The sequence below is a fragment of the Pinus tabuliformis genome, chromosome 6 (assembly GCF_031772625.1).
Source record: "Pinus tabuliformis cultivar Carrire ecotype Pingquan chromosome 6, CPIR1, whole genome shotgun sequence".
Taxonomy (NCBI): Eukaryota; Viridiplantae; Streptophyta; class Pinopsida; order Pinales; family Pinaceae; genus Pinus; species Pinus tabuliformis.
Genome location: NC_142292.1, coordinates 1,409,689,446 through 1,409,713,337, shown reverse-complemented (window position 1 = coordinate 1,409,713,337; position 23,892 = coordinate 1,409,689,446). Strand labels below are relative to the sequence as shown.

Sequence of the window (23,892 nt, the reverse complement as noted above, 5' to 3'; positions counted from 1 at the left end):
GGCATCTATAGATTGTCCTTAGAATTTCTCAACGCTGCTTAATAATAAACACCCTCAACTGCAGCATCGGTTTCCCCAAGTTCGGTTTTTTCGGAACTTTAGTCCAAAAATAACAGTGTCATATTTTTGCTATGTTGCCAGGAAATGTGGGTTTGGGTGCGGGAATGGGGACAAGTACGTCACTTTTTGAAACAGGGTACGTGGGTTCGTCGGGTTATGTTATATATATATATATATATATATATATATATTTTACAAATTATAATATATATGAACTTGTATACTTTCCAACTTTAAACAAGAAAAATAAAATATTTTCCAAAGAAATGGTAGAAGTGAGATAAATCCTCTGTTGTCTTTCCTCATGAGTGATGATTCTTTAAATCCTTTAACAGAGAAAATCATCCAAGCATGTTAATGATGGAGACAGGAATAGTGCCAAGACATCAATTTCGGAACTTACACTTTATTGCTGGCTTTAGGATTGACAAAGATTTCAAACATATTGAGCCTTATGAAGCGTTTTTTCTATTTAGAGAGTTTTAATGTGAATTCAACACCCAACACAAAATAGCCTATGGCAGTTTGCAATAACAATTTGCAGTGAAAGTCAGAGCCATCGATATTAACTCTGAATATCAACAGTCCAATCGAAATTTGAATTTAATTCTCAGAGGTGTAGTGGAAGCCCATACCCAAATAAAGACCCATTAAAAAAAGATAATTAACTATACGAAAATAAAGGAATACACAACAGTTTTATGGCAAGAAATGTAAAATGCATTTCAAAAAACATGATTAAGTTGAAATCCTGTGACGTATAACCCATGATTTTGGTGCTCTAGTAAAAAAATTTATGAACCTGTTAATGCCACGACAAATTGACACTCGGACAAAGTTGCTCTACGAATCTTGGCAAATTGACGCTCAGACAAATCTTTGGTTAAAAAACAAAAGATATATAGATTTTGCAAAGCCTTGGGACATTATGGAAATTTAAAGGCAACACATCTCAAACAAAATACACAATTTCAAATGTCTTGCAAACTATATTATAGCAAACCACTGAAGAATTTATCGAAATCCCTCACCAAGTTGCCCCAAAGTTGGATACATATAAGTTTTCTACTTCTTTTTTCAGCCCTCGTGCACCTGAATCTTTGTGACGCTCTTCACTTTTATACTACCCTGAATTTACGTTTAATAAAATAATGCTCCCACGTATGTGAGCCTGGAACGAACCTACTCGCTAACCCTGAAGCACCTGATTTTGGGGTTCCACGCACTCGTTATCGGGGTTCGGCACACCTTAAAGGACAAACAGACCCAAATTTTTGTTATGGAGAACCCAATTCCTAGTAGCCGAACCTGATCCTTATGAGTTCGTTTCGAAGCACCGAGACCTGAACCCAGTTCTTAGGGACGAGAACCTAGGACAGGATTGAGAACCCCACCCCCAGGTTCGTGAACCCATGCAACATAGTATTTTTTTTGTTTGTTTGTGTGGGGTAGTATTTTCTCAATTTCCAGTTTATCTTCCACAATTTTTTTATTTGTGAAGATTGTAGTGTGATTAATTTGTTGTTGTCATAGCAATAAACTACTAAATTAATTAACAGTTCAAAGAATTAATTCGACTTGCTGCAATAAATTTCAGTGCTGAAATTTTCACACAGTATCAGAGCAATTCTGATTAGACGAGGAAGCTTAGAAGCGAAAGAAGAAAATTCACTATTTAGAGGGAACAACAGGACGAATTTTTTGAGGGCTACACACTACCGAGCCAAGCAGTGCAAATTGATGGGTAGAAACCCTCAACTGTTGCACCGATTTTCCCAAGTTGGGTTTTTCCGGGGAATTTCGTCCAAAATTAACTGTCATAATTTTGTGTGTGTGTGGTAGTATTTTCTCAGTTTCCAATTTATCTTCCACAATGTTTTTATTTGTGAAGGTTGCATTGTGATTATTTCGTTGTTGTCATAGCAATAAACTGTTAAATTAATTTATAGTTAGAAGAATTAATTCCAGTTGCTGTAATAGGATTTCAGTAATTGAAATTTTCACATGTTATCAGAGTGAGGTTGATTGAATCAGTAGCTCATAGATGAAGAGCGAAAAATTCTCTGTTCAGAGGGAGAAACAACACAATTTCTCCAGGGTCTGCATAGGGCCTAGCTAGGCAGTGCGAGTGGCAGAGTAGAAGTTCGATTTCAAATTGCAAAGTGGCAGGGAAAGTTTGAATTGCTCAAAGGAGAACTCCAATAGATGTAGAGTCGGAAAATTAATTTTGGAGAGTAATGCAGTAAATTTGTTGAGCAAATTCGAGCAGAAGAGGAAGAGATAGAGTACACAGAGAGAAATTTATCTCAGAGGGTTTCTAGCCTAGAAATCCGATTTTCCTAGTTGCAGATGGTAGTAGATGCAAGTAGATTTTCTCACTCCAGAAGGGAGTGTGAATAACAGAATCAACAACCGAGCAAGAGAAAGAGGGAGATTTCCGTTCTAGTTTCAGAGATGGCCATTGCTGGGCTTAGAGATCAGGATAGGCTGGGCTTAGAGATCAGGATAGGTTGGAGGGAGCCTCCAACTTTGTCATTTGGAAGGCTAGGATGTCCTTCCTGCTGGATGAATATGGCTTGAAAGCTTATGTTGATAATGTGGTGGCTGTACCTCAGGATGTAGATCAGTTGAAGGAACACAGGAAAGAGATGGCGGAGGTGGAGCAGTTGATCCTGGATGGATTCCGAGACCATATAGTTTCACATATATCTGGCAAGGGCATTGCTAAGGAGATGTCAAACACTCTCGATGAACTATATTAGAATACTTCCGAGCAGCGGAAGATGTTCCTGCAGGAGAAGCTGAGAAGCATCAGGATGCAGAAAGGTGAAGGTATAGATCCCTTCCTCACTAGGATTCAGGAGGTCCGTGATCAACTTGCAGCCATTGGGGAGGCACCTCAACTGACAGAGCTTGTACGGTTGGCACTGAACAATGTCTCAGAGGAGTGGCAAGTCTTTGTCCAAAGTATCTTGGGCCGAGACACATTGCCTAGATGGGACAAGATGTGGTCAGACCTACAACAGGAGGAGTTGAGGCGAGCTCTATTAAAGAGCACCATCAATGGAAGCAATAACAAGGGCATAAAGGTTGAGAAGGAAGAGGAGAATGTGGCCCTTTCATCAAAGGGTCCCAGTTAGGGACAGGGGGAGAAGAAGAAGAAGCTATCTAAGGTCAAGTGCTTCAGGTGTGGCGAGTTTGGTCACTACAGTACCCAGTGTCCTCTTAGGAAGAAGGACAAGCAGGACTAGGTGACAACGTTCACAGAGATAGACAAGTTGTCCTCCGGGCAGGAGGAAGAATTCACATTTGCCATGTTTGCAACTATACCTCCAGGAGTGAGGTGGGGCAATATGGAACTATAGTCCCAGAGTTGCGCAGTGATTGCACAAGGTCCATTAAGGTGTCTTCCTCATGGATCATTACCTTGCTACAGGGGCCCACAATATTTAGTGGCAAGATGGATCATTGTTAGTGATGCAGTTAGATCCTAGAGTGGTTGTTGAAAACTAGTGCAGTCAGGTGCTAAGGAGTGCATAACAGTGTTGACAGCAGAGCAGGAGGCTCAGTAGCAGAGTGAGCAACAACGCAAATTGTTTAGTGGACGGTGTAGAGGCTAGTAACAGTCAGATACTCTGGAGACAAATCCAACACAGAGACAACTGATTTAGTATTTAGGATGCTTCTCAATTGCAGTGGTTGTAGTTGCAACAACGACAGATGAGAGGGAGTTGCAGTGCAGATGCAGAGTTGGCAGTAATATAACGGTGTCAGCGGCAACACAAATGCAATAACGAAGTTGCGCAATGATTGGTGGGTAGTGGCAGGTAGTCATAGTGGCTAGACATCAATAGCGTGACAGAGGGTGATAAAGAGACAAGGTGTTGTAGCAGTAGTGCAGCACCAGAACCATGGTTGTGGGGGAGTGACTCCCCCCCCCCTCGAATCCGCTCACTTTGTGAGTGACCCCGGGAGCGCACTTCGAAAATTGCTCTTGAAGGGAGTGAATTTCGGGAGCGAAAGTTTTGCTCCCTAACCTTTTTTGCAATTTTTTTTTTTTGTAGTAACATTCCAAATGCAATTTTTTTCAAAGAAACAAATAATTTTTGAGTGGGGCAACCTCATGATCAAGTCTATGGCCCTAATATTGATATGCGATTCATGGTAATGTTAAATTCTTAAAGTAAAAGGATGAAAATGAAGATTAAGGAGAATGTCACTTTCATCCTTTTACTTCAGTTTTTAACATTACCATGAAATGACTCGGGATGTTTGAGAGTGGTTCCGACCTCATTAGATTTAATATGGAGAAAGTAGAATTTTAGATCTCATTCAAAATTCAGTAGATTTCAAGATTTTTGGATTGGGGGGATTGTAGTGTTTCCATTGGATTTTGTCATGTATTAGGATATGGAACTCGTATTTAATCAAGAGCGCCAATCCCTCTATGTACCTTGATGTTAGTGACATTGGTTTTCAAACTCCTCTATCATGAGTCATGACCTTACTAAAATTGTACCCATCACTCGAACAAAATGTTGACTTGACATGCTATGTTTTTTCTATCTTATGTTAATGCTTAGAGGGTGATATTAATGACAGAGATACTGATTTTCCAACAATACTGAAAAATTAGACATTTCTCGTGGCGGCAAAGAGGCCCAAGCATTAGCAATAGATAATAGATTTACTTGTCTTTTCTAGTTTCTAGTAATTTTTATAACTGTTGACTCTTTCATATTTATTATGATATTTTTTGTAAACAATATATGACAATTTAAGTTTGAAGTTTGAAGTTGGCAATTATAACTCATTGGTAATGAATTATGAGTATGATGCTTTGTGAAAATTGAATGTTGTTTCATTTCATTTCATTTTATAACATTTCATTTCACGTTAGATATTCTTTGTTGTAATGGTTACACTTAGCTTACAAGTACAACTTTGGTGATCAATGATGATAAATGTTACATATTGAATTTTGAAAGCTTGAAACTTTAAGATTGATGAATCATGAGACTCTATATGTTGTATGTTACTAACTTGTGGACATGGTTGATGAAGATTATAACTTCTAGATGATTGATGTTATATGGTTCAATCTATGTTTTTATGCTTTTTATATCTAATTCATCATTCTACAATGCTTTTGTTGACATATATGCATGAAAATATAAAAAATATATATTATACAAAGATTCGCTCCTGAACCAGGAGCTTCTAAAAATGTCACTCCCACTCCCGCTCCTAAGTAACCTTGACCATAACACTTTCCTCGCTACGAGGGAGTGTTAGTTTTTGTAGCATAAGAGGTGCTCTATTCTTGAAGCTTTGTGGAGAGGCTAAAACACAGACCCAAAAATTGTTTATGGAAATTCCACCTAGAAGTGTCTCAATTAGATTATTAACCTATTTTTAAATATTTCCTAAGTCTAAACTTAGGAAAAGTGGTTAATTAATTAGTATTAATTGAGAAATGTGTGAATTATCTAGAAACTCACACATATTGAATTAGAAATGATCTCAACCATCGATTATGTTTTAATCTTGGCTGTTGGAGTCGCAACTGGAGATTATAAGAGGAGGTCGATGGGTAAATGGAGAACACACACTTTAGATCAATTTCTTTGGGCAATTCGATTTCCAAAGAGCAGTAGTAGTTGTTGGAAGAGTTCGAGCCAGCGAAGGGAAGTAGAGTCAGAGAGGGGCAGAGACAGTAAGGCAGAGGAAATTTTTCCAGTTCTGGAGAATCAGAAATATGAGGCCGAGATTTTCTCCAGGAGGCAACGCAGAGCCTTAAGAGGGCAATTTGATCTAGCTGAAGAGGAAGATGTTTTCAGTTCCAGAGGTTGGGAAAGTGTTCCAGAGGGCCAGAGAAGCATTTTCCCAGTTCGCAGCAAGTAGGACGACTAGATTGGTAGTTGATTCAGGCAGAGCATTTGAGGGATTGCGCTAGGGTGACGAAGGGCCTGCGCAAAGCTGGTTGGATAACTAATTTTTCAGAGGTAGTCAAGTGCAGGAATTGCTCAGAGAGAGGTTAATTTCCCTCTAGAGAATTTTTTCCAATATTCCTCTTGGATAGATTCGCTAGTTTGGTGATATTTATTGTACTCGGAATTTCTCACTGTTGCTTGATAATAAAAACCCTCAGCTGTTGCACAGGTTTTCCCAAGTTGGGTTTTTCTAGGTACTTTCGTCCAAAAATAACTGTGTCATAATTTTGTGTGTGCCAGTATTTTCCCAGTTTCCAGTTCATCTTCCATAGTATTTTTGTTTGTGGAGGTTGCAGTGTGATTAATTCGTTGTTGCTGTAGCAATAAATTGTTAAATTAATTTACAGATAGAAGAATTAATTCCAGTTGCTGCAATAGGATTTTAGTAATTGAAATTTTCACATGTAGTAGTGGCTACCCCCTTAGTGGTGGGGCAATTAATCACCCACCAGGGGTTGGTGCATGCAAGGGTTCCTCTCCATGATGTGGCAAGGCAATATTTTCCTGAGGAACCAGGTGATGGCCATAATGATAAGGGGTTGAGCTCATTCTTGGCTTTTGGCCACCTGCTAATGCTAATGTCCCAACCATCTTTTGCATTTTATAGTTTTCTTTCTTTTGTTTCTTACTTGTGGCCATGATATGCTCTTTCCTTTTATTTTAGCTGCATCAACCTTTCGGGGCAAAGTTCAGTTCTGACCTGGATATGTGGAAAAGGGGAGGGGGTGTGCTAAATCCTAGTGGACCCATGGTCAAGTGGTCCCAGAGATGGGAGGTGGAGTATAGGGCTTATAATGGGGATGGAAAGTGGTAAGTATGGAATGGGGAAAACATGACAACACTATCTCAATTAGGGTTTCCCACATTGTGCCCTTCCTAAAGCCACGGGCCATTAGGGGAGGTCTCACTAGACTAGGATTGAAGATTAAGCCCCCATTTAAGTTGAGGGAACAAAACCATAGTCAAAACCCTCCCTTCTTCCAAGTCACCCCATAATCCATGCCAAATGCCCAAATGAGAAAGAAACATAGGCACCTGATTGCATAATGAATAAAGTACCTTTTGGGTTGGATTTCCCACCTTCCATCATGTGCTCTTGACAAATGGGCGAGGGAACATACAAGTGATGCAGGTGGCAGAGATAAGAACGACACATCACATCGGCTACTCAGTGGCTATAGGAGGCGGCCGGCTGCCGTCTAGATGATGTGATTAGGAGAAATTTCTCCTAAGGGTACCCACTTTTGGTGGGTTACAATATGTTGCTCCTTTTCTTTCTTAATTTTGACATTATTTGATTATGATCTTTCATTTTTCCTGTTTCTATTAGTTTCGCTTGCTTTATGCTTTCAAAGTAACCTTGTTTAGCTTTCTTTATGCTTTCAAAGTAACCTTATGTACCCTTGCAGGTTCTTAGCCAAGTTTAGTTTCGCTCTTCGGTCTCATTGACTATTCTTTAGGTCATTTGTTGGACACTAATATAGTAATATTATTTATTTATCTGTTACTGCTTCAATTAAGTAGAATTGTCAGAGGAATGAGATTGATTATTGATTATTAAGGCCAACACAAGCCTTGGGACAATGGACCACAGTAACATTGTCGATATAAGAAGACTTATCACATTTTTATGAAGAATGTCTCGAAAGATATGCCAATAGAGCCAAGATTTTGATTACAAGACAAACAAAGAATGAAGATGATAAGAGAATTGAAGTGTCTAAGTCAATCAGTTTTAATATTTAACTGGTGCTATTAACTTCATATTGCTTTGCCTCCAATAGTGAAGTTCTCTTCAGAATTTATTTGTGGTTAAGGATTTAATCAGTCTGATATTAACCATTGAACAAAAAATTTAGAATGCCATTCCCGAATTTCAAATTTATAAATAAAGCCGAAAGAGGTTACCATTGATATTAGTAGATCAATGATATATAAACATTACATGCAAAATGTGCCACATCTCTCAGATCAGTGGTATGTAAACATGAATAGAAAATTTGTCACATCACTCTACTAGCATCACTTCACCAAAATGGCAGCTAAAACCATCAATATGTTTCCCACATGTTTCCAGGGATGTATACAATATTCAAAGAATCTGAAACGTTTGAGATGTGTTTCAGAGACTTTTCTGACCCAATCTGTACCTGAAATAGGGAATGGTGTTTCAGGCACACCCCCACTGCATTTCCTGTAACTTAGTTTACTGCTTTCTTATTTCTGGTAACAATTAGAAAGACTGTAGGTATTTACATGATTGATCAGTTTTGGAAATGATTTGCTCTTACCATTAGAAAATCAATACATCCTTGTGATCTTATCTTTTCCATTTGCATAAGTTCATGGTTCTTGTCAAGTTGTTGAATTCTCGGGGATTAATTATTGGAGTAAGCTTATTTCTATTTCCTTAGCGTTATTTAATTAAAGGTGAGAATTATTTTTTGAATTTTGATAGAGTTCTTCAGCGGTATGCTGCACTTTATATGCTTACATGTTAAATATCTTCAATTGTTTGTTGCATGTTAAATATCTTCACATTTTTTGTTGCACTTATGTTATATGTGAAGTAGCAAGCAATGTGGGCTTTTTAAATGATTACTACGACCAAATACGTTTATATTTGAAAGCTAAAATTATAATAATGATAGTATACTATGCATAAACATTTAAGCATCTTTTATGTAAATGTCAATTCTCATTATTGGTTGACCAGTTGACTGGCCCCCTTTGTTATTTTGTCAATCTGAAAGTTTGAGGAAAATGTTGCTTGGCCTGTTGGAAATATTTCAGTTCATTTATGGAATACTCTGTATGATTTGTTTAATAAGAATGAACGCAGTTATGGATCTCTTGTCTTGTTGTTCTTAAAATCAATATAGGACCAAAGCTGTTTTGTGGATATGATTTTTTTGAATTGGTTTGTGGACATATAGTAGCATGGACATGGAGTTGAGTTTTCTTTGTTTTTGTTTAAGGTTGCTTTCTGTAACAAATGCACATGAATCACTTCTAGGTTAATGATGGCCGATTACAAAGTGCCTGGGAGGCTTCTCAACGAAGTACCAAGGAAGACTGGGCAGAGTGGATGCGCCATTTTAGCATAGAGCTTTTGAAAGAATCTCCATCACCAGCTTTACGTACTTGTGCTCGACTAGCACAATTGCAGGTTCATGCACTTTTAATCCATATGTTTTTTCAGTCACCTTCTAGGGAGAGTAACCTTAATTTGTGGATTTTGCAGCCATCTGTAGGTAGAGAACTATTTGCAGCAGGTTTCGTGAGTTGCTGGGCACAGTTAAATGAAGCCTATCAACAACAACTAGTTCGAAGCCTTGAGATGGCATTTTCTTCTCCAAATATTCCTCCTGAGATCTTAGCTACACTTCTCAACTTGGTACCCCAGCTTTCCTTGTTTATTGTCTACCTTCTATTATAACTCTTTACATATGATCATGTTGTATGTAGTCTGTTAATAACAACTTTCATCATTTTGTGTACAGGCAGAATTCATGGAGCATGATGAGAAACATCTGCCTATTGATATTCGACTCCTTGGTGCCCTTGCTGAGAAGGTACATTCTAGCCAGGCATTGTGCCAGATTGACCATGAGTATTTACACCAATAGTTGTATGTTGATTCTAAATTATTAGAATGGAGGAGCCAATTAATAGTTTTTACATTGAATTCGAACCTGCGAAGTAGGGGGATGTGCCCCAGCCTGGGGGAACACATTCCCTATGTTTCTATGTTGCCAGTGGACAGTGGTGCAGATTATGTTTCTCGACAATGGGGGTCATCATTATATGCCTTGGCTGTCTCAATGTGAGGGGATGCTTTGTATTTCCTTGCTAGAACACGCAACTCGGTACCAGTATTTTTCTCTCAGATGTTGATGGACACAAAGCTATTAATATTTTTAGAAGAAAAAAGAGTATGGGGAAGCCAGGCATAAGAGATAAAACTTAAGAGTTAGTGAGATTTAGAACACAAGTAAATGACAGCCTTGAGATTTATTTTTGAGAATGATGGATGAGAGATTTGGGCTGGAGATTCAAGTGGGTGGCCTTGAGATTAATCTGATGTATCAGCATATTTTAATTTTTATTATAAATGAGAAAATTAAATGTTTTCCTTTTCTGTTTTGTGTAATTGTCTCATTTGCTTTTGGAAACTAAATAGCTTTTTGTATTAGCACATTGTCATTATGGCATTTTACATTTTAAAATCATTATTAATATTTTTAATATCTTATTGGTGCTGGCCCTTGTATCACCCCTTGGGATTTGGCCCCACCCTTCCCCATTGACTTTGTTCCCTGGTGGTCTTGGAAACTTTCTCTTCTTTCTGTGAAACTCGGTGCAACATAGAAATGAATATTTTTTTGAGATGTAGATTATTGTTTATGGTTTAAACTATTTTGTTTCTGCTTATAGTGTCGAGCATTTGCAAAAGCTTTGCATTACAAGGAAATGGAATTTGAAGGGGCAGAAACTAAAAAGATGGAAGCCAATCCAGTAGCTGTTGTTGAGTCTCTAATACACATCAATAATCAGTTACACCAGCATGAGGTACATACAGCAAGTCTTTTTATTGCAAAATTTCTTTCATCTTTTGGTTATGCCATTCTGTTTTTTCATTTTTTGTTGTGCCACTTCAGACGATATCTTTTCATGTATGAATTTGTCTTTATCCAGATTCATCAATTAGAGGCCTCATTTACTGACTAGAATTTGTATTTTAGGCTGCTGTTGGGATATTGACCTATGCACAAAAACATCTGGGTGTTCAATTAAAGGAATCATGGTAAGTTGTTAGTGTAAGCTTCTTGTCTCGAAAGGAATATGTTGATTTAGTTTTAATTCAAGATGACATAATTTGATTGTAAATATTTGCAACTGGAAAGCTTGATTTAGTATGATTTTAGAATTAAGTGTACCCGCCTAGCCGCTTGTTCAGACAAAATGTCTTATTATTTCCACTTAGGGGCTTGTTTAGACAAAGTTTCTATAATTAAGTGAAGATGACTGGGTCTTAATTTTTTTTATTGTTCTTTAATGAGTTGCTGACTCATAGCATGCCTGTAAATTGTGGATGTGGTTTTAAGTACATTTCTTTTTTGAAAAATACATCTTATATATGCATAAGAAAAGTGTAAGGGTAAGTACAATGAGCTTCATAGTTCTTCTGAATAGCTACTAAAGAAGAAATAAAAGCAGAGTAATTTGAAGTTTGTGCAATCCAAAGATTGGACATCTTTAATCAACAAAGCTCTTTTCTCCAACAACTGATGATGTACCTCATCATTCCATTCTGAACTGAAAGCAGACAAAGATAACCTTATGCTCAAAAACAAATTTACACCTGAGTTTCCACAAAACATTTAGCGCCACTATCCTCAAGTAATGCGAAAGCTTGAAAAATGTAGCACAAACAAGAGCACAACCATCCTCAAACAGTGCTGCTTGCCAGTGAGCCCTGCCCTGAAAAAGCATCAAATGATGCTTCTTAAACCAGCTCCCATAACACCTAGCAAATCGATAGTCTTAGAAGATATGCCTCACTGTCTCCGGGCATTGAAAATCTGAACATAGGCCACCCAACAGACCAGTCATTTCCAACCTGGCCTTAGATCTAAGTTGCGGGAAACGCTGCACAACCCCCAAGGTACCGAGCATGTTTCATTATGGAAATGCCGAAACATGCTTGATATGTGCTTGAAATGCGTTTGAAAGGGGTGAAACATGTTTCACATTTCAGGCGCCATTCTGCGCATTTCGCTGGCTGTACAATGTGTATCAGCATTGCTGGTGGGCTGAATACAAGTTATTTGAAAAAGAACAATAATTTATGAGTGGGGCAGCCTCATAGTTGCGGGGGAGCGCCCCCCCCCCCCCCCCGAATCGCGCTCCGGGCGGGAGCGGCTCGGGTGCGCGCTCCCTAAATCGCTCCCGGACGGGAAAATAATTTGCGCTCCCTGCCATTTTCGGGAGCGCTGTAGGGAGCGGTCGCTCCGTTGCTCCCGGAGCGATCAGGGAGCGATCGCTCCCGGACATTAAAAAATCGCTCCGGGAGTGTTTCGAGCGGCGGCGGGAGCGATCCGGCGGAAAAAAAATCTGCGGACGCCAAAAAAAATCCAATTTTAAAAATTTTCTTTTGTTTTAAAAGCCCAATGGGCCTAAAAAAATTTCATTATCACTTCATTGAGTTGAGTTTGTTGGAGAGCAAGAGCTGAGGAGCGAGGAGCAAGTGCCGAGGAGCAAGGAGCAAGCCTGCAGAGGTAAGTAACTTAGTAATTTAGTTAGTTTAATTTAGTTAGGTAGTAATTTAGTTAATTTAATTTAGTTTATTGAGTTTAAAAATCATGAATTTAAATTAAATTAATAAATTAAATTAATTAATCCCAATAAATTAAATTAATTTGCAGATTCAAGAATCAAAACCCTACAAACATCAAACACCATGGACTTGGCTATATTTCTTGGCATTTTCCTCTTCTTGGTCCCTTTTATGGTTATTATGGTGCTGGAGAGTAGGAAACGGAGGGGCCAAACTGAAGAGGGGGATGAAGAAGCTGGAGAAAGTCAAATTGGTGAAAACCCCGGTGAGGAGGAGCTGGGTGAACATGACCCTCAAAAAACTAAACAAGACCAAACTCCATTGTGGAAATATGTTAACAGGGTTGAAACAGGGAGACGGGGTGGAACCACTAAATTTCATTGCCCCCATTGCAACACTGATTACACAGGTTCATACACCCGTGCTAGAAGACACCTCTGCGGGAAAAGGCCATGGGATGGAGACAAACAAATAGGATTCAAAACTTGTACAACGGTGTCAGCAGCGGATAGAGCCAAATACATAAGGGAAGAGGAGGAAGCTCAATACAAATCAAAAAAATCAAGGGGTTTCTTTGAACCAAGCTCACAATCAAAAAGAACTCCTTCAGCATCCTCCCAAGGCAGTGGATATGGAGGCACAGGGTCATCATCTTTAAGGCGTAGAACCATATCAGATTTCCTTGATGAGGGGTGTAGGAATGGCGTGGATTCAAAGGTTTACAGGTTTCTCTATGCATGTGGGATACCATTCAATGTTCTTCGCTCACCTTATTGGCACGAAATGGTTTCTGCCATAAATGATGCCCCTAAAGGATACAAGAGCCCTGGGTATGATAAGGCAAGAACCGTTGGCCTTGATCATGAAAAAGCAAAAATATCACATTCTTTGAATAGAATGACAAGTTCTTGGACTGACCACGGGGTGTCCATTGTATCTGATGGATGGACAAATGTAAAAGGCAAGCCACTGATAAGTGTTCTTGCTGTGTCTGTTAGTGGTCCCATCTTTCTAACTGCACATGATTACTTAGACAAGTTCAAGACCTCCATCAACATTGCAGAAGCATTACTTGAAACAATTGAGCATATTGGGCTATACAATGTCATCCAAGTCATCACTGATAATGCTCCTAATTGTAAGGCATTGGGAGCAATTATTGAGGATAAATACCCCAACATATTTTGGTCTGGATGTTTGGTTCACACATTGAACCTTCTGTTGCATGATATTGTCAAGAACAAAAATGAACAATACCAATGGATTGGTGATTTGTACAAGAAAGGCAAACAAATGATAAAATTTATTACAAATCATAGCAATACCCATGGCCATTTCCGCAGTCACTCGAGATTGGAGTTGTTGAAGATTGCGAAGACCAAATTTGGTAGCTATTACCTCACCTTCAGGCGCCTTTTGAAGGTAAGAGAGGCATTGGCTAGCATGGTATCAAGTCCACATTGGCAGGTATTAAAGGAAAGGGCTACAAATGCAGCTGACATGGGAGGTTTTGAAATGGTGGAGGAGGCCGCTCTTGATGGTCAGTTTTGGACAAGTGTGAGGCAAGTATTGGATTTCACCAAGCCCATTTATCACATGATACGGTTTGCAGATACAGACAAACCAGTGATTGGCGAGGTGTATAAGCAGATGGATACCATGTTGGGGGAAATAAAAGATATTGTTCATAACAGAGATCCCAACTTGTACAAACTGATTCATGATTGTGTGTGTGAACGGTGGAATAGACTTAATCTTCCACTACATTGCTTGGCGTATATCCTTACGCCAAAATACTACTCTACATCTTGGTTGGGTCAACTTGCAGCAGGGGGTGGGGTTAGGACCAAACACCATTTAGATCCAGAGGTAACTAAAGGATATTTGGAAGCATTAGAAAAGTTGGTACCTGACAGGGAGGAATGTGTAGCTGTGCGCTTTGAAATAGGCAGATACTTCAGTGGCACTGGTTTGTATGGTAACTTCCATGCAATGGACGACAGAGATAGATTTGATACTCTCACATGGTGGAAAAAATATGGCGGCCACGGAATTTTGCAAGAATTGGCAAAAAAAGTTCTTTCACAGGTTGTAAATACTTCTTCTGCAGAGAGGTGTTGGAGCACCTACAACTACATACATAATGTGAAAAGAAACAGACTCAATGAAAACCGAGCAGAAAGCTTGGTTTATGTGCACTACAACTTGAGGTTGTTGAGTCATTACTGTGATCGGGCTTACGAGGATCCCACATATAAAATTTGGGACAATCACCCAGAGGATGACAATTTGGAGGATGGTATTGTACATATTGAAGAACTGGAAGAGGAACTTGTAAGGGATGAAGATGAAGTAGCTGCAGCAGCCATGCCACCTCCACCTCCACCTCCACCATCCAGTAGCAGTGCTCGAGGTCCGAGTCTTGTTACTTTGCTGTCGCCTGTCGCCACCTCCATCTACACCCTCACGTGGAGGTTCTAGTTCTGGTCGTCGGTCTGTGCGGGACACTCCTAGAAGACCACCACGACCTGCTTATACTCCTGGAGACTCTTGTGGCAAGGGCCACATGTAGATTTACAGTGTACTTGTCTTTTTTAGTTTCTATTAGACTTTAGTTTTCATAACTGTTGAGTTTTGAGTCCTTGACTCTTGACTCTGACTCTTTCATATCATAATGATATTTTTTGTAAACAATATATCACTGTGACAATGAAAATTTGAAGTTTGAAGTTGGGCCTTGGCAATTATAACTCATTGGTAATGATTGTGAATTATGAATATGATGCTTCGTGAAAGACTAAAGTTGTTTCATTTCATTTCTTATTCATGTTTCATTTTATAAATTTATAACATTTCATATCATGTTAACAGTTAGAAGTTAGGACTTAGAAATATCTTAGATATTACTTCTTGTAATGGTTAAACATAGCTTACAAGTACAACTTTGGTGATCAATGATGATAAATGTTATTGAATTTTCAATTTTGAAAGCTTGAAGTTGAAACTTTAAGATTGAATTTGATGAATCATGATTCATGAGACTCAATATGTTGCAGTTGTAATATGTATTTTACTAACTTGTGGACATGGTTGATGACGATTATAATTTCTAGATGATTGATGTGATATGGTTCAATGATCAATCTGTGTTTTTTTATGTTTTTTATGTCTAATTCATCATTCTACATGTTTTTGTTGACATATATGTATCAAAAATTAAAAAATATAAAATATATATATATTTTTAAAAAATCGCTCCCGGATTCACTCCCAAACCGGGAGCTTCTGAAAATGGTCGCTCCTGCTCCCGTTTTCTCTCCCGCTCCCGCTCCCAAGCAACATGGGGCAGCCTAATTATTCAAAGGATGACAATGAAAGGTAAAGGAGAATAACATCACCTTTGATTGTTTCAAGATGTTTGAGAGTGGTTCCAACTAGTGTTGTGAATATCTCGATAACGCCCTGATTTTATCTCGAAATCATGATTTTTTGGCCTAGCCGATGTTTGCTGATTTTTAAAAATATTTTTATGGTATCTTATTTTTTTGATATCTAGTGGAATCGACAACCTCAGTGATATCGTACTCGCGTTACACGGGGTCGAATCCCACCGGCTGCCACTATAACCGCTAGGAGGAACCGCCCAGCCTGCAAGAACGGCCCTCAGGTTAAGACGAGACTTGAACCCGTGACCTGCACAGCGGCACGGACGACTTAGCAGACCGTTTGCTGGCCACGAGACCAAACCCCTGCGGGCTATTTTTATGGTATCTTAATTTTGCTGATGTTTGTCGATTTTTTACTGATATTTTCCTGATTTTTTGGTTTTAAGGACCCTTGCCGATTTTATCCCGATGCCAATGTTCGCAACATTGGAACTTCCAACTTCATTGGGTTTCATGTAAGCTGCACGCATAGTATTTAAAACCGGAACTGGTGACCAACCTGGTCCACCTATGAGAGTGGTTTTTGAACTGGAATTGGAAAAATCGAGCTGGTCAGATCTCAATGAACTGGTCTTTAAAAAATACATGAAATATTTAATTTTTAATGAAAAAATATTCCTAAGATTTAAAACCATGATTCCCTACCAATAGAGACAAAATATGCAAAGTTTTCTCATCTTAAAGGTGAATATATCAAAATGGCACTGAGTGCAATACATATCAACAACCAAATACATAATCAATGAGGCTCTAAATGGCCTCTAGTGTCCAAAACAATGCTACAAGCTATGGGGCCACTGGCATATTACAAGTCTACATATCAGTGATCAACATGATCACTCTTCATCATGATCAAACTCATCACCACTAATAGACATGGGATCATCAATAGGAGCTACAAAAACATTGTCTAGCTCAGAGTTTGAGGACTCCTCACACTCATTTGCAACCTTAGTAGTAGTAGTAGTAGTAGTAACAAAACTAGACATCAAAACTACAAATCACTAGTCAACATGATCACTCATCAAACTCATCATTGATTCAACACTATTAGAAATGGGATCATCAACGAGAGCTACATAAACATCATCTAGCTCAAAGTCTTCAAACTTGAATTGCTCAACCTTATAATATGGTAGAAATTGAAAAAGTTTAACATGTCTAACCAATGATTTTGGTTTGAGTAATGGTTCATCTCCTCAACCTTATAATATGGTAGAGAAATCTTGGCATGCCTAACCGATTATTTTCGTCTGAGTGAAGTGTACATTTTTGTTAAAGCCATCGTAGAGGAGTTCAACATTCAATACCACCAACATAAGCAAAGTTCAACAATCAATAACACCAACATCAATGTACTTAAAGGGCTTCATGCTCTTGACCAAACGCTAATCTCATACTCTCACGCGTGACAAAATCAAATGGAAACATTAAATCCCCCAAATCTTGAAATCTTGAAAACCATTAAGTCTGTTGAATTTTGAGTGAGATCTAAAATTCTAGTTTCTCTGTATGAATTCCAATGAGGTCAAAACCACTTCCAAATATCCCGAGTCTTTTCATGGTAATGTTAAAAATTTAAGTAAAAGGATGAAATGCCACTATCCTTTTAACATCACCTTTGATTGTCAACATGCTTTGGTTGAGATAGGTTTTTTTATTTAGGCTTAGCATTTAACAGGGGGAGGGTTGGTTTTATGGCCAAGGGGGGTTGTTTTGGAAGGAAAACCACCTGAAAAATTGCCATCGACAGTCCTGGACTCCCCCATAAAGGCGAGATCTAAGTTTAAGCACGCTGGCATTTGGGTGGGAAAGGGTGTTTTTTATGGCCAAGGGGGGGTTGTTTTAGAAGGAAAACCACCCGGGCTTCCTCCAAAACCACCTGAAAAATTTTCATCGATGGTCCCGGACTCCCCCACAATAGTGACATCTAAGTTCTAAGCACACTGGTAACGACCCAAGTGGTTTATGAAGGAACTGACCAATTTGTGACCGGTTTGGTACCAAATTGGGGTCTGCCTGGGCTTGAACAGGGTTATCGGTCTTAGCTTTGAATGTATGTGTTAGAGTATTCCTTGTGGTTTATTTTTGATTAGATATTAGACCTCCAAGTCTAATGAATTGATTGGGTTGACCTTCGAGCCTAATGTACTGACTAGTTTGACCAGTTAGTGTTCGATCTTGCCTGTTTTGAATACTATCATAACAAGAAACGCCAAAACTCTTAGAAGTTTCTGACACAGGTATGGCTGGAAACACTGGCTTCGGAAAATGAAAAAATCGATTGAAATGCCATACAAACACACACAAATACGTGAATGGATTGATTAGAGATAAATTAGTTTGTGAAGTGATTAGAGATAAAATTTAGTGGTAGATTAAATCTTTTTTGGCCATAAAAGGTCCCCACACCCTTCTTAGGTGCTCAATTGAGCTCGCAGAAGCAAAAAAGTCATTGAAACAAGCCAAATTTGGGAGGAAACGGTGCAAATTTGCGCTGAAACATTGCCAAAACTTTTTGGCGGTGTTTCAACCATGTTTTAGTCACTTTTCGATGACCTGTTGGTGGCGTTTCGACCACGTTTTAGTCATGTTTCGACGACGTTTCCGGGCATATCGGTTACATGTATGTTAGCTAGGTGGTCGTTTCCTGCAACATAGGATTTCATATGGAGAAAGCAGAATTTTAGATCCCACTCAAATTTAGTAGACTTAATAGTTTTTAAGATTTCAGGATTGGGGTGATTGCAACTTTCCCATTGGATTCTATCGTGTACGAGGGTATGGAACTAGCATTTAATCAAGAGCACTGTTGCCATACAATCTAGCAGGACCCTAGGAGGGGGACCTATAGGACAACTACTAGACCTAGTAACAATAATGGGACAAAGTCCCACTGTCACCATCATTCAATGCCCCCTGCTCTTTACAGACCTTCACCGATGGGAGGAGTCTCGGTAGGAGGAAATCACTTGTAATTGATATGTCAACAACTAGGTATGAAGTGATTTCACAAATTCCATTCAAGGAGAGACATAATAAAGGCTCAATGCTTCAGGGAAGCTTAGGGCTCTCTAAGAAAGACTTAGGATGGAGACCAAGACTTAGGGCTTGAGATTTGCAATGATAATAGGTATGCCTAAGATCAAGATTCCAAGGGTGAGATAGGATCTCTCAAGAAGCTTTATAAGATGATATGACACTTCAAATAGGCTCTTTGCTTTCCTTGAGAGACCTACTAAGTACTTACACTAGATCTATGGTTTTTATGGATAATTGTGGGAAGAAATTCCTCCTAGGTATTCACTAGGTCAAGGTAAGAGAGAGGAAAGGGTCTCTTATCATTTATTCTATCAAATAGAAGGCTCATAGAACCCTCAAGGAGACCACCTATTGAAGAAAAACAAGCTAGGTTCCCTTCTAGGGCACACCTAGGGCACGAGGATATATGGAGAATTAACCGTGAGAATTCCACGAAAATTTGAGATCCTTAAGGGGAAACTGTTAATTTTAGATAACAATGGTATGTTCTATGCTTTAGCACAATTTACTTCAATGTTCCTTATCAGCCCAATGACAATTTCCAATTATCTTCAGTAGCAATCACATTAACTTATACACATTGACAGTAAATGCAGATAGAACATAAAAACATATGCAAAGGACAAGCCAAGACAAGAGGAAATAAGATGTGGCAGATGCCAGGGACAAACCCCAATGTGGGGAAACCCTTTGATCAATTATTCTTATTATTCTTCAATAGTTCAGTAAAGAGAGAGAGAGTACAAATATCAAAAATACAAGCCCAAAGCAGTTCTGCCAAATCAGTAGTCAATGCAACCCTAACTAGAAAGTTAACAGTGGTCAAAGCTGCCCCAAAACGTCCTCGAAGCAGCTCGGTCAACAACAGAAGAATGCGACCTGCCAAGCAAGTCAAAGTCAAGCCAAAAAATACTCGGTCAACCCAGTCAAAGTATTTTTTCCTTTTTCCTTTTTTTTATTTTTCCGTTGTCGTGCTCTTTCCGAATGGCGGCAAACCCTATCCAGAATCTTTAGAGCCATCTGGGTCACCATCAGCTGACCCTCCTCTTCATCACTCCCCAGTGCCAGCTTTGTCGTTTCTTTGTAGTGATTGTTGGTAAGTTCCTGCGTCGGAGAAACTCCGTAGTCCAAGAGAATGAATAGCATTCCAATAATCCCTACATTAACCATGCTTTCGCAGCTTTCTTGGTTCTCCGACAGGCGTTCTAAGGTGCTCAATAGCTTTCTGTAATACTGTTTGTGTATACAATACTCCCGTACAGGCCACATGTATGACACAAGTGCCTGTAGAATTCCTCCCAGCTTCCCTGCCATGGCAGAAACATCAGGGCTGTTAATCACGAGCGCGTGAATGAGATTTATCAAACCCTTTTGAAAATCCTCGTTCTTGGCAGAGCGCAGATGAGGTAGCCATGCTCTTGATATCGGAGCAAGAAGTGAATACTCAAGGTGTATGTCTGCCGGGACTTCAAATATCCCATCCACGTCATCGTAGAGAGCAACAATAAAGATCACCATAGCCACCCAATTGGACGACAGATTTTCTTGTTGGTGCGATAAGAGGGTGACCACGCAACAGGCGCCGCTTCCATCGTCCAACATACACGGGTTATTGTGGAATGTGTTCCTGAATTCTCGGAGGTCTTGATTGAGTTGCTGCGCCACAGAAAATGAAGCTGCCACGAGGTCGTGTTGATTGGAGATAAATTGGAAGGGAGGGTTGAGGTCGTAATGAGAGAACCATTCTTCAATAATAGTTTTCATTCTGAGATCGGGAACCACATCTTGTGGCTCGTGCAGATCTTTTACCGACTTTTGATCGTAGGTAAGGTTAGAGTTGGGAATTCTAACAGGATCCTAAATGAATTTCTTTGAAATTGGGCAGAGAAACTCTTCCAGTATTTCTTCATAATTCTCAATGTGATCCACATTAATTGGGCTTAGGCTTCGCTCCCGCTTTCTGTAGCTCTTGGTCATTTTTATAAGTTGTATTGACCCTGTTAGCGCTCAAATTTGGCCTCAGGCTGAAGAAGGCAAAATCCAAGGCAACATCAAACCACTTAGCCTCGTAGCTAGCCCTACGAGGACAGGAGAGGGCTCTCTCCTGGTCTATCTCGGCAAAAGGTCTTCAAAGGGCTGAGATGACCAATAAAGAACACTGATTTTAGGCTAGTAAATTGATAAAAAAGGGGTTTTTAATAAAATGATGGGGTTTTTCTGGGCTGCATGGGGCAAAGAAACAGCTTGAACAAAGAAATGTAATAAAAAACACAGATTGTCTCCTGAGGCAAGGTAGGCAAGAAAGTTTAACATCAAATTGAGATTAAATGGAATGGCAAGACTGCTGAGGAGCTGACAAGGGCATAGAGGATGAATCCTTGTCAAACAGAAGAAAACATTAAATATGAACAAACTTAAAGGCAGAGCATACAAAATATGAATTCTACCTTAACACTTCATTTGTCCAATTGGAAATGATCATGAAATGAAATGAACACATAACAGGCTACATATGAAACAAAAGAGGACACAAATGTTAAATCTCATACCACAGGAATCTCAAAAGCCAGAGTTGGGTATTTTCATTAAAATCCCTGTCAAAGACTGTACAATGAAAGCTCTGTTCTCTCTCCTCCACCAGCGCTCAGAACTCTCTCTCCCCTCTACTAACTCTGACCTTTACAAATGATTTTTTAATACATTAAATAAAAATCTGCTAGGGGAAAAACAAATCGGTCCAACAACAAAGGTGTTGTTTCAACTGCAATTACAAAAATTAGAAAAGAGCGTTTTCATCCATTCTAAAATAGAACAACGTCCCTCTAAAAATCCTCTGATAATTGGCTAATTAAAAGGCAAAACTGGAGCGCAGATCAGGACTGAAGTCTTAAATCGAATCCCATTCTTTGGCTGTGATAGATAGTCTTGACTTATTTTTAGCTTGCCACGTTACATTTGTCATTTTAATAAAACAACCTTTAAACTAAAATTCTGCCAATTCAGCTCATGGTGACAACTGTACTGAGAGAGGTTTGCATGGTTGCATTCAACGTTTAATTTAAATTTATTTGCAGGAACGACCCAATAGCCAGAGTTATAATATGCCACTCATCGAACTCCAACACGTCCAACCACATGCAATATGGTAGCATCAGCAATAGCTCACAATCCGCCTTCTAAGAGCCACATCGCCCGTAATCCCACAAAATCTCCAAAGGATCCCAACAATCGCTGGCGGAAATCATGGAACAAAATCCTGTACGGGGTAATGAGGCCAGTCGCTAGTTGAAGCGCACGATTTCTGTGGAGCCGAGATGTTGCTGCAAATTGTTATCATATCAATTGGCCATATTCTGGTAGTACTGTTCCAGAATTCCGCCGATGGTGCTCGGATAACTGCCCACTGCACTATGTTTCATGGCCAACAAAGAGGATGTTGAGAATGAAATATAGTATTTGTTCAGTAGAAAGCCTTCCGTCATCCATGACAATGCTGAGGAGGTCGTCATAGTGTATGTCTGGATGTCTTTTTCTCTCGTCCAATAAAGGAAGCTGCAGTTTGTCACAGCTCCCACCACAGTATCGTACTCAGCAATAAGGGCCAATTTGGACATCAGTTTTCTGACTCTGGAATGATCAGTCTCGAGATGTCCATTGGTGCCATTTATGACATCCACAGCAAGATGAAAGACAACTTGCCTTGTGTCACTACCACCTCCTTGTAGCATCTTCAATGCAAGATCTACCGCGGCAAGAGAATCAATCGCCTTTGTATCTGCATCCTTGCCACCACATCATGAAGCTGCTTCCTTCGAAGAAAACATCTGATGAAATGCTGAGATCGCTTCCCATCTTCGTCACATACTCTTCAAAATTTTCAAGATTTTGTACCTTTTGGTGTTATCCTTGTTTGAGACTTTCCAGGTCTTTCAAAGCCTCTTCTATATGTGCCCAAAAGTATGAGTCCCGAGGGAGAGATGCAGGTTTTGTGCGTTCAAGGATTTCTTCCTCGATAGAACCAACACTAACCAAAACAAAAACACGAACCTCCTTCTTTTGGCCAATTCTATGGACACGATCCTCTGCCTGCTGATCCATTTGAGGATTCCAATCACTATCAGATAATATCACAGTATCAGCAGTCTGTAAGTTGTGACCAAGCCTCACTAGCCCGGGTGCTCAAAGAAACATGAAGTATGGTGCATCTGGCTCATTAAACTTCTGAAGTAAAACCCCCCGTTCTTCTGTAGGCTGAGGTATTAAAGATATTTTGGAATATGATGGAACGGTAAAGTTCTGCCCAATAACAACATTGAAAGATAAGATGACACCAGGTTCTAGTACAGCGCCTTCCTTAACAACAGCCCCATCACAAACAATAGCATATCTTAGAGTTGCATTGTCATGGATGGTCACATTATTCCAAATGTAACTACCTCGTATATGAACATTTCAACCAATAATGCACCCCTGCCCTATAACAGAGTCTGTAATATTGCAACAATCACCAATGCTTGTACCTTCTCCAAGAAAGGTTGTTCCACCAATTATTGTAGAGCATGATTGCCTCACACCTGATACTTTGTAAATTCCTTGGGAGTCTAGTCTTATTGGAGGACCGTTTTTTGAAAATGGGATATCTGTGGGATATGTCCATCGATGAAGAATATCTTTGCTTACAGCACTTCTAAAATTGTCAATTCGTGCAGTATACTCTGAATAAATCTCGTATGTGAATATTTTATAACCCATTACTTCATCACTAAGCAATCCTTTAACAAAGTCACGCCTGAGCTGTTGATAGTCAAAATTATCGGTAAAGAGAAGGAGCACTTCTGGAGAGCAGATATCAATGAAGCAATCCTGATGATCATTATACAGCCGGACAGCTGACCTATCTATGACAATTGATTGATCAAGAATTATATTCCCTAAAAACTGGTGTGCTTTACCATAATCTTTCTTGTCTTCATAATATAGAAGTTGTTTGGGATTTCCAGTGAGACCTCTC

The 23,892-nt window shown here is 39.3% G+C and overlaps 1 protein-coding gene across 15 annotated transcripts in view; it reads left to right on the top strand.

Annotated features, from left to right (window-relative positions):
• The window catches only part of LOC149263928 (serine/threonine-protein kinase TOR-like), a 489,849-nt gene that overhangs the window by 172,729 nt on the left and 293,228 nt on the right, over positions 1–23,892 (top strand). For all 15 annotated transcript variants that reach the window (XM_089426946.1, XM_089426940.1, XM_089426951.1 and 12 more), the window contains exons 27-31: positions 9,070–9,222; positions 9,298–9,450; positions 9,557–9,628; positions 10,491–10,625; positions 10,799–10,860. In XM_089426946.1, coding sequence (XP_089283072.1) covers positions 9,070–9,222; positions 9,298–9,450; positions 9,557–9,628; positions 10,491–10,625; positions 10,799–10,860 — 575 coding nt within the window. The remainder of the gene's footprint in view (positions 1–9,069; positions 9,223–9,297; positions 9,451–9,556; positions 9,629–10,490; positions 10,626–10,798; positions 10,861–23,892) is intronic.